The sequence below is a fragment of the Gigantopelta aegis genome, chromosome 4 (genome assembly GCF_016097555.1).
Source record: "Gigantopelta aegis isolate Gae_Host chromosome 4, Gae_host_genome, whole genome shotgun sequence".
Classification (NCBI taxonomy): Eukaryota; Metazoa; Mollusca; class Gastropoda; order Neomphalida; family Peltospiridae; genus Gigantopelta; species Gigantopelta aegis.
The window spans coordinates 67,125,878-67,145,559 of NC_054702.1; the positions used below are offsets into that span (position 1 = coordinate 67,125,878).

Sequence of the window (19,682 nt, forward strand, 5' to 3'; positions counted from 1 at the left end):
TCTTTAACTACCGTTTGGTAGGCAGATATTGCGCAATATTGATACAGATTGGTCTCTGACGGTTAGAGAGCGTGATAACAATTCATATGTCCGCCTAGCTCTCTTACCGTCGGAAGAAGGAAAGGCTTTATTTAACGACGCACTCAACACATTTTATTTACGGTTATATGGCGTCAGACATATGGTTGATGACCACATAGATATTTAGAGAGGAAACCCGCTGTTGCCACTTCATGGGATACTATTTTCGATTAGCAGCAAGGGATCTTTTATATGCACCATCCTACAAACAGGGCAGTACATGCCACAGCCTTTGATATACCAGTCGTGGTGCACTGGCTGGAACGAAAAATAGCCCAATGGGCCCCCGACGGGGATCGATCCCACACTGACCGCGCATAGAGTGAGCGCCTGACCACTGGGCTACGTCCCGCCCTTTACCGTCAGAGTACTCGGGCTACTGTAAACAAATCATTATCCTCAGCAAGAGCTAGGGTTCGTCAGAATAGCCGACCACCACCACAGCCTATATACGCCCTTGACTAACCAATAACAATGACCAGAAAAATAGCCTGTCACAATTGTTAAAGGTTATTGGTAAACAAAAATAGCATCTGCCCTTCTCCAATTTAACTCAGTGCACCACGACTGGTATATCAAAGGCCGTAGTAAGTACTACCCTGTCTGTGGGATGGTGCATATAAAAGATCCCTTGCTGCTAATCGAAAAGAGTAGATCATGAAGTGGCGGCAGCGGGTTTCCTCTCTCATTATCTGTGTGGTCCTTAACCATATGTTTGACGCCATATAACCGTAAATAAAATGTGTTGAGTGCGTCGTTAAATAAAACATTTTTTTCTTTCTTTCTGTAATATTCTCCCTATTTAAAGTTACTTGTGACATATCATTTATTGTGAAGTTTAGTATCATTTGCTGCGGAGATTAAAAATGTCAGCCTCCATACCGTCAGAAATTGATTGGCTTTATCCTGAATTATTGACAAAAGACGGACTTATTTTAATATTAAGTCAGGTACAAGTTAATCGATTATGGTGAACGACGAATCTGTCTTGTAATGTGATTTGTATTATTATTATTATTTATGTATTTATATAACCTCTAGACATATATCGCACAGCCATGTGATCTCGTGGGTCATCAATTACCGTGGCTATCCGTACAAATGCACGAGTCTTAAACTCCCATGTTACCATGTATAATTTTCATATTGTTTTTTTCTTAAAGTGACAGACCCAAGTTTTAACCGGTAAAAATGGACACGGAGTTTAATTAAATCATAATAAATAAAAAATAAATCTACAAACCTTAAGTTTAACACATCTGCCGATGATCTGGATAAAGTTACAACAGAGTGCGGCATTGACACTGAAATACCCTTAAAAATAGATTAGAACACATCTCCATAACCGTTTCATCTCAGATGCATGTGCATTTTTTTGGTCATGAATGTGTGAAAATGGATAATCTAAACAATAAAATCTAAGTAATGTTTGATTTCATTGATCATAAATGCCTCTATTAGTGACAAATACACCTTAGTCTTTAAAAACTAGGTTCTGTCACTTTAATACCATATTTTTTATTGTTTTAAATCCTCAATAAATGCCATAACATTTACTTAAAACATTTCATTTGTGAAAATCCATTCTGGCTGGAGCTCCCTGTATTATACACATATACCTGTGCATGCTGCACATGCTTTCACTTGCTTGACTGGGGAATCTTCCATTTATATTATTTTAATCAACAAATCAGTGCTTTTCATTTCAACAGCCTGCACCACCAGGGTGGATTTTTTTTTCCAGCAAGATTCCTTGCCTCCACATAATTTATCTGGCTGATTTTAGTCGACAGGTTTTTCTGTGACTCGTATGCCAGCCATTCTGCAGAAGGCCAATCCAGTTTGCGTTTGGTCTGTTACCTGTCCCAACCTGTCCTAACAGCACTGAAATTTGACCACCCACTCTCATAAGAAATAGGAAGCAGGGGTCGACCCATACTATACTATATTTTTTCAGACTTTACTTTGCTTATTATTGGTATTATCTCATATCCTCCATAGACAATTCCTTCCGCTCCACTATACTAACCCTGATGACTGAACTATACCCTAGTCTGATATTTTCTTGTTCAGATGGATCTGGCTTCTCAAGATAGATCTGTATTTCCGTACAGCACTATACATTCCATATATATCTAATGACAGGGTTTTCTTGACGGGATGCAACCCATCTCATCTACAAGCAGTGCACCATAACGAAGCCACAGACTTGGACATGTATCTAAATCAGACTTTAAACTAGTTTTAGACCTGCATTCAAAATATGTCAAAGTTACTCTTTTTTTTTTTCAATATTATTAAATTGTTCGATCCTCTCCTTTCTCTCATTTATTTTTGGACTGTCCTTCTAAAATGTTCCAAATTCACGGAACATTTTGTTTTTAAAATTTTGATTAGTGATATTTCTAGTCAACTGGAAATTGATTAGCAACTACTGTTTAATTTTTGTTAATTGTGTAGCGATACTGAACAAAATGTTTTCAAATTTTAACAAAATATTCAGCCGAGCAGTCAATTCTTTATTTTTTGCTTGTTAACATTTTTATTTTTGAAATTCTATTAACTTTTTCACTAAGTGCTATTCCAAATTGTGCCCATTTCCAACTCACTCCACTTCTCTTCCGGATCCAGTCACTGGCAAAGTGCCTGAACCTTAACTGGATATAGGCACATTGACATGGTATATCCTATCCTATTCTGAAAATCGACCAATTGGTCATGTGACAATGTTTTCATTTCTGCTCATATGACTTAATTGGGATTTTCCTCCACACTTCATTTGTGTTTCGATAGTGCATTGTTTATTCCCAAGTAAGTAGATGGCAGATGGCAATCAACAAACAATAAACCTCTGTCAGCCCCACAGTAACTGATGATGTATTTTCTGTGCTGTTACATTTAGTAGCATGTAATTGTTTAAAACAGATATTGGTTGAAAAGTGCATGATGGTCATCACAAATGTTGAGGGCATAGAGATTCTAGAATTTTTGTAAAATCCACTAGCCATTTGATCAGTAATTTTAAAAATTTATTAGCCACAATAAAAAATTCACTAGCCCTACTTTACTATAAGTTAATACAATTATACCAAATAATAGTAATAATCAGATATGTCACCTAAAGAGGGAGGTAGAGCTTAAAAACACTTTCATTATTGTGTGTGGGCAGGATATTCATATTTACAAAATAGACTCAACTGCAACATTTGACCAAAAATTTTCACTGGCATTCGGGCATGGCAGTAGTTGTTATTTACTAGCCCAACATTGAATATCACTAGTCATGGGAGTGGGGCTACCATAATCTAGAAGCCCTGCAGGCAGCTGCAGTATATAACTAGAATACATACATTGTGCGTTCTCTTTTCTGAATAACCTGTAACCTGACTTACCTGTACATAGAAAAAGTCATAGGTCACAATACATGAATGATGTGTATTAACATGAAAATGTGTGTGTTTATTTTTTACAGAGGTACATTCAAGATGCCAATCTTGGTGAGCTGGATAAACAAGACCTACTTGATCTGTACTACAAATACATCATTCCTCTACCCCAGCGCAAATATCGGCCAAACAGGAGAGGGCGCGAGATGACAAAGAAACAAATAATTTTGGCCAAAAAGAGACGACTGGAATGGAAAGATAGTGAAGAGCCTCCTGCAAAGTATTTTCTTTAATTAATTATATTTTAAATCCGAGTTGGTTTATCATCTAAATATTTAATACATGTACTTAGAGAATAACTAACGAGCTACGAGGAATTACGGATTATCTGTCCCGAGTTAATTAATGTTGTAAACCCGAGCCTCTGGCGAGGGTTTTACAGCATTAATTCACGAGGGACAGATAATCCGTAATTCCTCGTAGTGAGTTGGTTATTCTCTTTATTACCCATTGTCAATCTTTAACGATTTTAAAAGTATATTTACGTTCTCGCTGCTGTAACAACTAACAAGCTCTACCAGCCATAACAATATATTCATATGCGCCGTTACCGGTGCACACCCAACAGTATCCACCAGAGAATAGTTCCAAAAAAACCCGGTCAAAATAATAAAATAAAAACATTTTTAAACATTTGTACATATATTTTGATTTTTAATTCCGTAAATGTTCGTATCGTAAAAAAATATTTGAAGTTCGTAGTAATAGTTTGACCGATGAATGGAATCATGAATGAACAAAAAGTAGTCCCGGCAGTATGTAATTGCCAATCAAATCTCGTCTTTTTAAAGCCAGCCAATCAGTGACTGTAGAAGCAATCTGCACACTGTGCAGAGATCGAACAAATATTACCCCGTATATTTGAGCCCATATGGGTAATAAATATGATATATTTCTTTAATTAATTATATTTTAAATCCGAGTTGGTTTGTCATCTAAATATTTAATACATGTACATGTGATATATTTTCTTTAATTAATTATATTTTAAATCCGAGTTGGTTTATCATCTAAATATTTAATACATGTACATGTGATATATTTTCTTTAATTCATTATATTTTAAATCCGAGTTGGTTTATCATCTAAATATTTAATACATGTACTTAGAGAATAACTAACGAGCTACGAGGAATTACGGATTATCTGTCCCGAGTTAATTAATGTTGTAAACCCGAGCCTCTGGCGAGGGTTTTACAGCATTAATTCACGAGGGACAGATAATCCGTAATTCCTCGTAGTGAGTTGGTTATTCTCTTTATTACCCATTGTCAATCTTTAACGATTTTAAAAGTATATTTACGTTCTCGCTGCTGTAACAACTAACAAGCTCTACCAGCCATAACAATATATTCATATGCGCCGTTACCGGTGCACACCCAACAGTATCCACCAGAGAATAGTTCCAAAAAAACCCGGTCAAAATAATAAAATAAAAACATTTTTAAACATTTGTACATATATTTTGATTTTTAATTCCGTAAATGTTCGTATCGTAAAAAAATATTTGAAGTTCGTAGTAATAGTTTGACCGATGAATGGAATCATGAATGAACAAACAGTAGTCCCGGCAGTATGTAATTGCCAATCAAATCTTGTCTTTTTAAAGCCAGCCAATCAGTGACTGTAGAAGCAATCTGCACACTGTGCAGAGATCGAACAAATATTACCCCGTATATTTGAGCCCATATGGGTAATAAATATGATATATTTCTTTAATTAATTATATTTTAAATCCGAGTTGGTTTGTCATCTAAATATTTAATACATGTACATGTGATATATTTTCTTTAATTCATTATATTTTAAATCCGAGTTGGTTTATCATCTAAATATTTAATACATGTACATATGATATATTTTTTTATATAAAAAATTAACATGTCTTTTGTCAAGACATTAAGGACAGTAAGTTGGAATTCAGATACAGGGCTTGGTTTGAGATTAACTACTGAGCAGCGTGGAGGGATATAAAAATAATGATTTAGTGTCGACCATGCATATAGTGTTTTAGATATATAATTTAAATACTTGTATGTCTTACATTATATATTCACTGAAACACACAGATGAAAAATGAAATATATTTCTCAGACCTGATAATATCAGTCCCTAATTTATCCAGCAAAATGACACTTTTCAGACCTGTTAAAAATGTATACATGTGTATTAATGATGTCTTATTGTACACATGGGGGTTGGGTTTAGTTCAGTGGTAAAGCGCTCGCTTGATGCGCAGTCAGTCTGGAATTGACCCCATTGGTGGGCCCATTAAGCTATTTTTCTAGTCTCCATGACTGGTATATTAAAGGCTGTGGTATGTGCTATCCTGTCTGTGAGATGGTGCATATAAAAGATCTCTTGCTACTAATGGAAAAATGTAGCAGGTTTCCTTTCTAAGACTATATGTCAAATTTACCAAATGTTTGACATCCAGTAGCTGATGATTAATAAATCAATGTGCTTTAGTAGTGTCGTTAAACAAAACAAATTAAAATTTATTGTGCACATAAAAACTTAAATGTTTACAGCAGACTTTTAACAAAATGTGCATTTAGAATACTTAATAGCAAAGCATCTATTCATGAAGTTGTGTACACATTTAAACTGAATGATCTGAGTAAAGTTAAATAATAACATATTGTTGAAACCTATTTGGTTTTTAAAAAATCAAAATACCCAACATTTCACTTTTAACAGGAAGAAGAGTGACATCGCGTCCAGTCGGTTTATGTCATCTTTTGATCCGAGCTCCTCACAAAGTCGGCTGAAGCCTCCGCCTTCGTGTGTCAACTTTGATAAGAAGGTCGTCAAGCTCGGCTCAGGGACAAAGTTATCTTCTCCTACTAACAACTCTTCAAGTGGTTCGTCAGTGACAGGACTCACAAAGAAAATAGTGAAAATAACAATGGATTCTTCCCCCTCGTCAGAAACAAAACCTCAGGATGACAAATGTAAAAAGACTGTATCTTTGAAAAAAACGATTAAAGCGATTAATTCTCATATAAACACAAAAGACATAAGTCCAGCCTGTAAAGAAGAGAAACCTAGTGCTGCAGAGAATGGTGGTGATGATGTAGAGATGAAAAATGTTTCGTCCATGGTAGAAAAAGAAGAAACACAGGTAAAAATGCTTTTCAACTGAAAATATTATTTTTTTTTTTTTGTTTTTTAAATTTTTTTTTTTTTTGGACACTACCATACAGGACAGGCGGCCCATTTATCAACCATTATTTACCCTACTTATTTACAGCTTAACCGAGCTCTCCTTGACTATTTAAAATATAAATGTACTGTTAAAGTGTTGGTGCCTGTTAAGTTTTCTTTAGTGATAGTGGAAGGTCAAACAAAGATGTCAATTAAAAACAAAATTCAAATTAACTCAAACCTTGTGATGGTTTAACATGCTGTACAGAGATCAAAACAAATTACATGGTAAAAGCTCTCTTATTTTTGAGTTTCAGTATATGCTGTTATCTTGTATATTGTTTTGTAAATCCAATTTATAAAAGCAAACTGTTTCATGTTTTCTTTCAGTTTTCTGATGATTCACCAAAGAAGAAAATAAAAATCAAGCGCATTTCATGGCCTTAGGAATTGTGAAGAAGAAATTAAATAAAACTTGATAAGTCAGTATTTACTGATGCATCTTAGACAGCCTGCGTGTTATAACTTATTTGGTGCTGGTGTGAATGTAATAATCACTACAAATAGATCTGTTATCATTTTGCATCAATGTCTGGTAATGCATGCACATAATTCTGTATATCATGCTTTTTAATGACATTTATGAAATATAAAAATATGGCAGTACTGAAATCATAAAATAAAACAATTATAAAATTGTATAATAATAGTTCTATTGAAGTCAAATAAAGATTTTAAAGCATAACATTTTAAAATCTTGAGAAACATAATATTGCTGATCTAGTCCATCTTCCAGTGACGTTTTACAAATTCTGTGGACATTCTCAGGTAGAAGCTTTACCATAGAGTATCAAAAAAATAAAGCAAGGCACTGGTTAAATATTATGTAAAGGAAGGAAATGTTTTATTTAACGACGCACTCAACAGTCATATGGTGTCAACAGTCATATGGTGTCGGGCATATGGTTAAGGACCACATAGTTATTGAGAGAGGAAACCCACTATCGCCACTTCATGGACTACTCTTTTCGATTAGCAGCAAGGGATCTTTTATATGCACCATCCCACAGACAGGGTAGTACATACCATGGCCTTTGATGTACCAGTTGTGAAATATTATGTACTAATTACACGGTCAGTGGCATCAGCATTGTTGGATGTCACCCAGTGGTAGAGTGCTCACTTGATCTAGAATCGATCCCGGTCCACTGGGTTATTTCTTGTTCCAGCCAGTACTCCCTAATTGGTGTAACAAAGGCTGTGGTATGTACTATCTTGTCTATGGGATGCTACGTATAAAAATATTTTTTGCTACTAATTGAAAAGAGCTGCCCACAAAGTGGTAGCAGCAGGTTACCTCGCTTTATCTGCATGGTTCTTAACCATATGTCCATAAATATAAATGTGTTACGTGAGTTGTTCAATAAAACTTTTTCTTTTTTTTCATTCAAAGCAGAGAATGCCAACAGTGTCCAATCCTGGTGTCTGCCAACAATAGTTTGTTTTGTTTAAAACCACCACCAAAGCACATTAATTAATCATTGCTTTTGGATATCGAACATTGGGCAGTTCTGATATGCCTTCAGAGGAAATCTGTAAAAATTTTCCATTAGTAGCAAGGAATCTTCCCCAAGACAGGACAGAACCTACCACAGCCTTTAATATACCAGTCATGGGGCACTGGTTGGGATGGGGGAAATTCATAATTAAAGTGTTTTACAAACGGAGCTAGATCCCATCCCACATCCTGTGAAGCTACTATCTTGAGTATTTATTTTTAGTTATTTATTACATTGCTTTTATTCTTCAATGTCATTCTTCAATCCCACCAACAGGGTAACACATACAATGGCCTTTGATATATCAGTCGTGGTGCACGGACTTGGTATCAATGTTGTTTAAACACAGTTGATAATCTATAGTCCTTCCTCCAGGGAACACCCTTTTTCATACTATGGAATTTACTAAAGTTATTTTCTCATTCCGACCAGTGCACCTCAACTGGTCAAAGGCCAAAGTATGTGCTTTCCTGTCTGTGGGAAAGTGCATATAAAAGATCCATGCTGCATTAGGAAAAAAATGTAGCGGGTTTTCTCCGACTACGTGCCAGAAATATCAAATGTTTGACATCCAATAGCCTACAATTAATTCATGTGCTCTAGTGGTGTCATTAAACAAAACACACTTTTACTTTACTCAGCCCTTAAATAAGACAACCAGGCACGAAATTCAAAATATTTGCCATTGAGATACATTGTACATGTACACATGTAGGCCTAGAATCTATATCTTGGTTAATAGAACCTGGCTCATCAACCTTAGCAGGTGCTTATATCTTGTGGTATTGAGCCACAAATTATTGCCAGTAAGAATGTCTGCCTGCTTATCACTGATCTGGTTGCAATGTAGAAAAAAGAAAACACAAAAAAAAGAGAGGACACAATGACTTAAATGCTTATTTATTCTTAAAAGCACATGCAAAATATAAAATTGCACAATGGAGACATATAATTATAACAATAACTATAGATTAAATGGAATGGTTATGGAATATATCTAAAATTCAACTGTACACTTGATGTATAAAACGGACTTAATTTAGCAAGTTTCTTCCAAAAGGAATTCTGCACATTTAAACAGAAAAAAGCATTACCTCAAATACAGGATCACTTAAAAAGGTGTAGGCCTAACAAATGAAATTTAAAAAAACAACAAAGAAAATAAAAACATTTTGATGTACAGTTTGCTACAAAACTTTAATATATACATGAATATAGGAAACTTTGTTCATGTACAGTACACATCCATGTATTAACAAATAACAAATCCACATGCATGTACAATCAGTTTTGTACTTTATATAAGGTATATTACCTGCATACTGTAAAAGATGAAATTAATGTTTGAGAGAAATTAATGTGAAAAATGCGAGATGGTAACAAACGCATTAATTCACAATGCATTTATGTTTGTAAAAATAAAAAGACAACTCGGTGAACAGGTAGTTTTATTCACTTAGTATCATTAAACAGCTAATTAGTGAACAATCACACCGGTACTGTTAGCTTTGCAAAGAACATGTTCTTTTGTTTCTTAAAAAAGACTGGCTTTCTACCAAACTTGTTTCATAGTCTTTAAAGATAAAGACTGTTTACAAATAATCCACTATGCATGAATGGATTTTAGGAAACTATATTTCCTGTCAACAGTAACATCTTTATTACTTTATAAAAAAAAATTTGACCTGCAAATGTTTTGTCTCTTACATTTCATTTCAACTTATTTTCGTACTTATATCCAATTAAGGTTCAAGCCCTGGGCACACACCTCAACTATCTGGGCTGTCTGTCCAGGACAGTGGGTTAGCTGTTAGTTGGTTAGTGGTTAGTGAAAGAAAAGAGGGTGTAGTGGCTTTACACCTACCCAATGAGCCCTTAAGAACTCGCTCTGGGTTGAAGCCGGTACCAGGCTGCGAAACCTGTACCTACCAGCCTGTAGTCAAATGGCGTAAAGACTGCACCACCAAGGAAGGTTCGTTTCTTACATGTACATCCCACACCAGTTGTTTTATCATGATTTTATAATCACCATCCCAAACTAATCCATGTTTTGAAGCTCTCCTATGCATCCAACTGGAACGAAGAGCATGCACCCTAACCATGCTTAGTTTCTGTAAATCTCACATCTAAAAGATACGTCATTTCCCCTTCCTCTCCCCCTCTTACGATGGGAACAATCGCTGATTTTAATCATCAAAGGCTGTGCCCACAGTAGGTGTGTTTGAACCCTCAGGATATATGCACGTTAATACCTACATGTAACAAACAAACAAAAGATATGTACATGTTAAATATTGTACTCTACTCGTTTCATTCGTTCTTAATGATATGATAAAATGTATGGTTTTTAGCTGTTATGATCACACAATATTATCATATCATGTGTTGGTTAACAGTACTCGCATTAATTAATAAACACATTTCTGGGTGGGTTTTACTCTCACATTTTATACTTGTCTTAATTTCATGCTTTACAATATACATTTGTATATATATTTTTTCAAAATGGTCCAAATAATTAGTATTGTGTTAAGAAAGGTAGGTTGTTGCCACACACATCAGATGTTCTTGCACACATCTTTGAATCTCTTGTAACAAATCCAAAAATTAAAGTATCAAGTAACAAAGAAAATAGTAGAAATGTACCAGTATGTACAACATAATTATATTCACAAGTTCTATATACTAAATGAACACTCAGTGGTATGTGAAGGTGAATTAAGATTTGAACACAACCAAGAAAAAACATTCTGTAATGGTATTATATGTTATGCATAAACAAAATACTGTAATTCATGTTATTATTCAGCAGTCAAAATATTACATGGTTACCCAAAATAATTCAACAAATATGTTTATTCCACATATTACAAATATATTTTATAAATATTTTGGTAAATGCATAGACATTTTTCGTTAAATACAGCAAGTCATGTTTTTTCATTTGTAGATTAAATAATGAGTATTAATCTGATAAAAAAATTATTTGACTTTGCCCGAACCAGATATTTTATCCGATTCATATACATGTATTATGTAATAAGAAGATATGTTCTGGTCAGTTACTATGTAATATTTGTAATACTGGCATCAACTTTACAAGAGGTGTATATATATTATGAAAGCCCATCCAAGTCATAAAATACTCTTTTCCTGGCAATTACTATAAACCATTAAATGTTAGCCATACTGATCTATTAGCAAGTTAAAATCTAACACTGTGAGCTTAGTTATTCTACATGTACGTCAATTTTAAAACATGGTGACTTTATGATTAGCATTGCGACTGCTATTTAAAGATTTACATCCTACCAAAAATTCATCTACAGTAGATCTGACTTGTTAAAAAAATAAATGTATCTGCATTTTAGATACTTGTTATCCTTGCTATGCTTAAAATAAATATTTTATACAAAAGGTGGATATCTACTGACATGCTTCGTCCTGGATGGAGGAGCCGGAGAAAGTTGACACCTGTGCCTATGACAGGTGTGTGGCTACAACAGCTTGTTCTAGATGTGCACATTAAAACCTATGACCTGACCTGACATGCTCTAAAGCTGATTAGTGTTATTTAAAAATGCAAATGGGATGATTAAATCTGTCAAACTTAATAATCTTGCATAATTTTTTTGTTCATTTTTGTTTTAGATAAAAGTAACATTTTTGATTGCCCAAAATAACACAGTAAAGGTGATCACACATCTTCTTCTTTGATGAACAAGGTTCCGTAACTGTCGGTGGACAAACCGGTGATGTTGAGGGTGGTCGAAGGGCTGAACTTCATTGGGATGTAACCATCAATGTTCATGCCCAGCACGCACGGCTCTCCGTCTGAAGAATAACAACAATGTGGACCAAATATTAAAGGCGCAGACCCTAGTTTCAGCCCGTGAAAATGTACACTAACATTAGTTAATCTACCAACCTGCAACACATTTGGGTACGGTTACAGCAGAGAGAAGCTAAAATATTTGAAGCTTAAATGTAGAAATACCGTCTAAAATATCTAGGGTTTGCACCAATAACCACATTACTTCTCAGACGAATGTGCACTTTTAGAATGATAAAAAATGCATTTTGGGATATTGCAAAAACCTGGATGACCAGAACCACTTCAGGTGTAATAAAATGAATATTCTAAATAACGAAATGTAAATACTTCTAATTTTAATCATCAAAAATGGACTTAATAGTGAGAAATATGCCATAATGCTTAAAAACTAGGGTCTGTCACTTTAATTTGAATTTATTTAGAATTAAAAAAAAAATCCATTCATTATTATTCATACTTACCTAGTGCTAGCACAACCACTGCTATATAACCCGAGTCATGTCTTCCTCTGCAGAATTGTCTTCCCTTGTCGGATGTATATGCATATCTATGCATGGGCAGACGATCACCCTCGTCCTTGATTCAAAGTGGAGAAGATGACTCAGGTTGTATAGCATATTGGTGGTGCTAGCACAGTAAGCTGAATAAGACTTCTTTTTCAAAAAATTTGAATCTTACCAGAATTTCCAGATTTAAGTACTACCCAAAAACTGAACTTATCCTTGAAATTGTTTGATGAAAATCTCACCAAAACCATGCAAAGATTACAAGATTTCTGGATTTTCTCCTCGACTGTTATTGGTTAGCTTCACCATGACAAATAAGTGAAGACAAGGACTGGGATGTAGAATTGTATTGTACAACTAATAGGGACACTAAGATGAGAAGATATTATTTTTGGCTTTTGCAATGGTTAAAGAAACAAGGACTGAGATTTTGGAATTAGATGGTTAGAAACTGTCCTGGGCACACACCGCAGCTATCTGGGCTTTTATAGACAATTTGGAATAACACTTAATATAATGAAAAGAAAGCCTAAAATAAAATGTAACTGACCCCCCCTCCCCCCCCCCCCCCCAAAAAAAAAGACACAAAAAAAAGACTGCTCGGACGAAATTTTATATAATTTGAATAATTTTGAAAAAATAATCCAAAAATAAATAAGAGAGGATCACTATTTAACAATGTGGAAAGAATTTTTTATTTTGTTTTTTTTTACATTAAATTTTTAACAAAGGCCTTAAAAGTTTAAAGTGTGACATGTGTATCCTCATTAAAGCCATTAAGGTGCCCAGCTAGCATTCTGTCAATTGAAAAAACCCTAAGTCAGTAAATGTGGAAGGTATAGTTCTGAGCAGAAATATAGAGAGACTTTAGACTAGATTGTAGTTGAGTCATCATGGTTGGTATAGTGGTACAGACCTCAAAATATGTCATACCTATAATGAGTTCTACAGTAGACAGACCAAAGGCCTGTTTGATTGGCTCCAGCTGAAGGCGTCCACTGTCCAATAAGAATGATCGTGACATTTGGCTCCCATTCACATATTGGCAACAAATCTTCACTTTTTCTGAAAACACATTGACATAAGATTTACTTTTAAACACAAAAATTTATTTTTTGTTGGAACATATCATGTAAATGGGTACAAATTATGAAAGCAAAATCTACTAGCAAAACATACTGTTTTAAGTAATTGGATAAATGTTACCAACCCATGAAAGATGTTAAAGGCATTCTTCCCCATTTGATAATTAATTTATAATTATAGAGCCCTATAGGCAGTAATAAACCAAATAACTTCCGGCTGGGTCAAAGTCTGAGGTGCACCAAACTTTTGATAGAGACGTTAACACCACAAGTCCTGTGATTGGTGATAAATGTGAGTTTGTTGATTGTAAATAAAGTTACATGTAGTTTCATCTGGGCAAAAAATGTATGCAATTTTATTTCATCTAGTACCACTGTGTCAAGTAGCCTTGTGCTTGAAACATATATGTGAAAAAAGTACTCATATTGTGTTCGGAACAAAGGTAGTTATAGACGCTACCCATTATCTCTGAAATAAGCAGCTTCACCCCCAATTTTTTCTGATTCACTTTAAGGGTGAGGGGTGGTAGTACTTATATCCGCCGTGTTTATGTCGATTGATACGTTGCGGGTAGGAGTTTTAACCACATACGTTAGTACTGTTGTCTATGGGATTTGATTTGGTAGTATACACCCGTTTGAGATGAATAAACTGAGTGATGGTGGTAAGGAAGGAAATGTTTTAGTTAACGACGCACTCAACACATTTTATTTACGGTTATATGACGTCGGACATATGGTTAAGGACCACACAGGTATTGAGACAGGAAACCCGCTGTCGCCACTTCATGGGCTACTCTTTTCGATTAGCAGCAAGGGATGTTTTATATGCACCATCCCACAGACAGGATAGTACATACCACGGCCTTTGTTACACCAGTTGTGGAGCACTGAATGGAAAGATAAATAGCCCAATGGGTCCACCGACCGGGATCGATCCCAGACCGACCGCACATCAAGTGAACGCTTTACCACTGGGCTACGTCCTGGCCCATGATGGTGGTAAAGACAGAAGCCTAAAGGTTGTTTTCTAAAGAAACTGTCACCATTACAGCACATCGGTCGCCTAAAAGACACTAAATAAGAAATGTAACCAGAACGTCTTTTAAAATATTTTCCTGTTATTAATTGTTTTTACCTGGATTCTCTGGGCTTTGGTATTTTGTTGGAAAAACACAAGACGTATCTTCAACAACTCTGAAAACAATATAGACCAAGGTCAATATGGACTTTTATTTATGCCATAAAAAGACTTGAGTATTCATAACATTTTACTTTCTACTAATGTTTACACCACTTAATCTATGGTGGAAGATGAATAACTACAATGGTATGCGAAATCATTTCTCTCCAGAATAAACTATTAATTAATCATTCTATAGAGCTGCCCACTCGCTAAATGAGAGTAAAAATTTGTACGGACGATTTAAAAAATGGAACTACCAGCCTGACAGTCTATCTGTCTTTTTGATTTTGTTTGACACCTAATGTTGATTACTTACCAAGTGCTATTAATAATGTTTTGTCAATATATCTATATATTTCATTTGAAGGGAAGACCCTGTATATTATAATATTGTTCATAATATATTGTTCTATAGACTGGCAGACTAATAGAAATTCTAAGGGCTAGTAAAATTTAGTTGGTTCTGATCTGGTGGGCTAGTTAAATATTTTCCATTTCTGCACCCCTGTTCCAAATAGTTTGGACAGTTAAAACTGTTTACAAAAACTGTCAAGATTGATTGAATGTGGCGTTTATAAGCAGATAGCTCACATTTAGAGATAAAATGTTTCTTCAAGTAGAGAATAAACATACCTGAGGAGTTTTCATTATACATGTAGATGTGGTTAATAAAACAGTCTGTTAGCAATACATATATTCAATTTAACTTTATAATAAATATTAATTTAAAAAAAACATACTGTGCAAGCTCAGATATCTTTTTCTGCAACTCTTCTATTTGCTGCTTCTATAAAGATGAAAAACAAAAATAATATATTATTTTGATACAAACAGGAATTCAATTTTACCATATTTGTTTTTACCAGGGGTGGGAATTGGTGCACTGTAGAAAAGAGGACATCTAGAGGGGTCCCGGAGATTCTTGAAATCTTAGGTTAAAATTTGTGCCATCTGACACATTTTGGAGGAAAGGACGATTAAAATGCGAGGAAACGCAATGTTCCATGAGAGGAAAACAGCTGTCTGAGAAGAATTCCAACCCCTGTTTACAGATTGATTATTTTTGCAAACTTTACATTATCATGATTGGGGGTTGTGGTGGGGAACCTTTATGAAATATCTAGCTTGGTTCTACTAAAAGGAAAGTGTAATGACATCGATAGGCCAACACCTGATGGACTTCATTAACTAGAAACATTTATTATATGTAATCCAATTTTAAAGATTCTTCACTATTTTATGCTCACCTGAGGTGCTTGTGTCGCAGAATCGACCCACCTCTGTGGATCCATGAATGATTCAACAGATTGTTTTTTTATCTCATTCCAACCAGTGCACCACAACTGGTCGAAGTACATGGTATGTGCTTTCCTGTCTGTGGGATGGTGTATATAAAAGATCCCATGCTACCAATGGAAAAATGTATCAGGTTTCCTCTCTAAGACTGTCAGAGTTACCAAATGTCTAACATCCAATAACCGATGATTAATTAATAAATGTGCTCTAGTGGTGTCGTAGAACAAAACAAATGTCTTCTTCTTCACTATTTTAAGGAGTATGAAAGGGAAATAACTCAACTATACCCACAGAAATGTGTAACCGAGTAATGCATCAAGCAATCAGTACTCTGAACCTCACTGATGTTTTTTAAAATATGTACCTGCGATTTGATCTGATGCTCCAGGTTTTCACAACTACTATCCGAACTCAGTATACTGCTACAGTTGCCCCCAGGTCAGACAGCGAATCTTCCATAGAATCACTCTTTGAGGCGAACTGCTCCACCTTCTCCGTTGGTTTGGCTGATTTCTTCACACCAGCAGAAACATCAAACTGCCTGTCCGTCTTTTCTGAATACTTATCCAAGTGTGGGTTCTTGAAATTTGGAGGCTGACTAGTGAACGGAGTTGTCTCTGTCTCAAGATGTCCATTTTTTTCAGATGTGGGATTCATATCAACCACCATTCTTGTTCCTGGTGCATCGTCTCTGGTCAGTGAACGGGAGGCAGTTATTTTAATCTCTGCAGGCTGATTATTATTTTTGGATAAGAGAGATCCACTTAAACTTTTCACGGGCATCGAGTCTTTAATTTGAGCACTAGGTATTCCTGAATAACTGTTTCTTAGAAAAGATTTATCTGCAAAGTAAGACACCAGGATCACAAAAAAAACAACTAAAGACCAAGCAGCTTCTAGATTATGGTAGCCCCATTTCCATGGCTAGTGATATTCAATGTTGGGCTAGTAAATAACTACTATTGCCATGCCCTACGGCTAGTGATTGTTTTTGGTCAAATGTTGCAGTTAAGTCTATTTTGTAAATATGAATATCCTGTCCCCACCCCTAGTGTTAGTGTTTTTAAGCTCTATCTCCCTCTTTAGGTGACACATCTTATTATTACTATTATTTAGTAAAATTATATTAACTTAAAAGTAAAGTAGGGCTAGTGAATTTTTAATCATGTCTAGTACATTTTTTAAATCACTGATCCCATGGCTAGTGTATTTTATAAAAATTTTAGAAGCCCTGACCAAGAAAAATTAATTTAGAGCATCTTAGTTAACAACTAGTACACTTATACAAACGTATTTCCCTTCATCCTCTTGACTACAAAGCCATGCAGTGGGACATGATGAGCGGTACATTAAATCATCTGGTTATTCTAGTGTCACAGTTTCTCAGTGGTTTTATGCATGTTATTATAATATTAAATTTATTTTTTATTAGGGGGCGGGACGCAGCCCAGTGGTAAAGTGCTCGGTCGATGCGTGGCCGGTCTGGGATCAATCCTTGATGGTGGGCCCATTGGGCTATTTCTCGTTCCAGCCAGTGCACCACGACTGGCATATCAAAGGCCGTGGTATGTACTACCCTGTCTGTGGGATGGTGCATATAAAAGATCCCTTGCTGCTAATCGAAAAGAGTAGCCTGTGAAGTGGCGACAGCAGGTTTCCTCTCTCAATATCTGACGCCATATAACCGTAAATAAAATGTGTTGAGTGCATCGTTAAATAAAACATTTCCTTATTTTTTATTATATGTTTTCCATTATTTAGATTTAAACACACACCAAGAGGTTTTAGGAGATAGTCGTGTTTGTGTTATGTCTTCTTTAACAGAATATGTATAATATGCAACCTTTTACTACTTACATGGTAATTGGTAAACCAATAAATTAAAAAACAATTGGCGTACCTATTTTGAGAGGGAAATACATCTTTACTACTTACACACTGGTAAACAGTTAAAGGAAGGGACAATCAAGGCATTTGACCTGGTATGCATATTCAACGATATATAACGCACATTATTGCTTAATAAGTATAATCGTATAGTTAATTAATAAAATGGTTAAATGTGATGGCTATTATATATAACGGGCGTAGCCATTTTGTACCATCCCAGTGAATATGCCCTCTGGCGAGCTGGTGGTTACGTAATACCTAACATGTCACATCAGGAATTAGTCTTCGAACTGAAGAAACAAAACATACCTGATTTTTGTGGATGCATCGCAATATTCTGTAATAATAGTCATCCCAGTAAGCCAGCAACAATTATATACTACTTTTAATACAAAATAAACCACCATTGTCAAAGTGTTGAAATAACTATTATGGTTTGTACATAAATTAACTTGGTTAATTAGTCTTTTCTTTCCGTGGCCTGTACCTATAGTTCCTGATTGGCAGGTGTATATTTAGACGGTCCCCAGACACTGTGTCTAGACACACTAAAAAGACGTGCCTCTTTTATTAAGATCACAGGGTATTGTGTTAACCGCAAGGACATCCCTCTAATCGTAATCGACCAGCCGTCTTGCTTTATTACTGTAAGTAATTCTATAAAACCCTTGATTAAGTAGACTTTCCCATCTAAAATCACAAAACTGACCAATTATATAGTCCCAAAGAAAAGAAAATTATCACTTGGGTATTGTGAGTGGTCGTTTTTGCTCGAACGTAGCATACCAATAGGCTTAATAATATGCTTTTTTTTTCTTTGGATTTTAAAAAAAAATAAAAAATACTATAACTCCATTTCGTTCTATTGATGCAAATTGAAATATATTTAGTTAAATAGTTTATTATACTATCAAGTCATTTATGTTGTTTTACAAATCATGTTGATGAAAGCGAAGCGCCTTGTCGTAAATTAGAGCGTTTACACTGTGCATAGAGCAGATGGATGGAGCTGACATCACTTCGCCCCAAGCTATACCACCGGATGTCACAAAAACGAAACAAAATGGCTGCCCCCAGTTAGCATGAATAATCATGGTTTTTTATTAACTCTAAAATTACGTGTTTTTCATTTGTTAAAGTGTCAGTATGTGATGGTGGTCCGGGTATGCATCTTTCCAACACATAAATCTCTTATTTGAGTTTACTCTACCTTAAAAGATTAAAAAAACAATTGGCGTACCTATTTTGAGAGGGAAATACATCAGTGAAAGGTTATACTGAGATTCGTTGGTAGCTGACAGGAAAGCAGCATCTTTGACATCTTTCTCTCCAACCATGATGAGTACCCCAGTGTTGGTCCTCGCAAACACGGTTGGAACACGACTCATTCCTTTGGGCCTCTGGTTTTTGTCGAGTTGCTGTAAAAAAAAAAAAAGTTCAAGAATAATTCAAAATATTTGTTTTAGTTTAATAACCAATACTTCATCAGGTCATACTTTAGACAAAACTTATTTAAAAAAAAAAAAAAAAACATTTGAATTTTAAGTGGTGTATCCATACTAAAATGACTATTATTCAAAAGTCACTTCAGGAGACAAGAGGTAAACTTTAAGAAAACTTGTATATTGTAATCTAGTTCATTCACAGTAAT

At 35.1% G+C, this 19,682-nt stretch overlaps 2 protein-coding genes across 2 annotated transcripts in view; one reads left to right on the top strand and one right to left on the bottom strand.

Annotated features, from left to right (window-relative positions):
• The first annotated feature begins 933 nt into the window (after positions 1-933).
• LOC121370969 (ashwin-like) lies at positions 934-9,874 on the top strand. The gene is made up of 4 exons (XM_041496537.1): positions 934-1,031; positions 3,554-3,747; positions 6,228-6,651; positions 7,065-9,874. The coding sequence occupies exons 1-4, from the start codon at positions 948-950 to the stop codon at positions 7,119-7,121; spliced, it is 759 nt and encodes a 252-aa protein (XP_041352471.1). The 5' UTR covers positions 934-947; the 3' UTR covers positions 7,122-9,874.
• Positions 9,875-10,047: 173 nt separating this feature from the next.
• Positions 10,048-19,682, bottom strand: part of LOC121370970 (WD repeat and coiled-coil-containing protein-like) — a 45,534-nt gene continuing 35,899 nt past the window's right edge. Inside the window, 7 exon segments of the mRNA XM_041496538.1 lie at positions 10,048-12,067; positions 13,508-13,639; positions 14,798-14,856; positions 15,586-15,632; positions 16,506-16,546; positions 16,549-16,983; positions 19,272-19,449. Of these exon segments, the coding sequence (XP_041352472.1) occupies positions 11,931-12,067; positions 13,508-13,639; positions 14,798-14,856; positions 15,586-15,632; positions 16,506-16,546; positions 16,549-16,983; positions 19,272-19,449 (1,029 nt within the window). The 3' untranslated portion in view covers positions 10,048-11,930.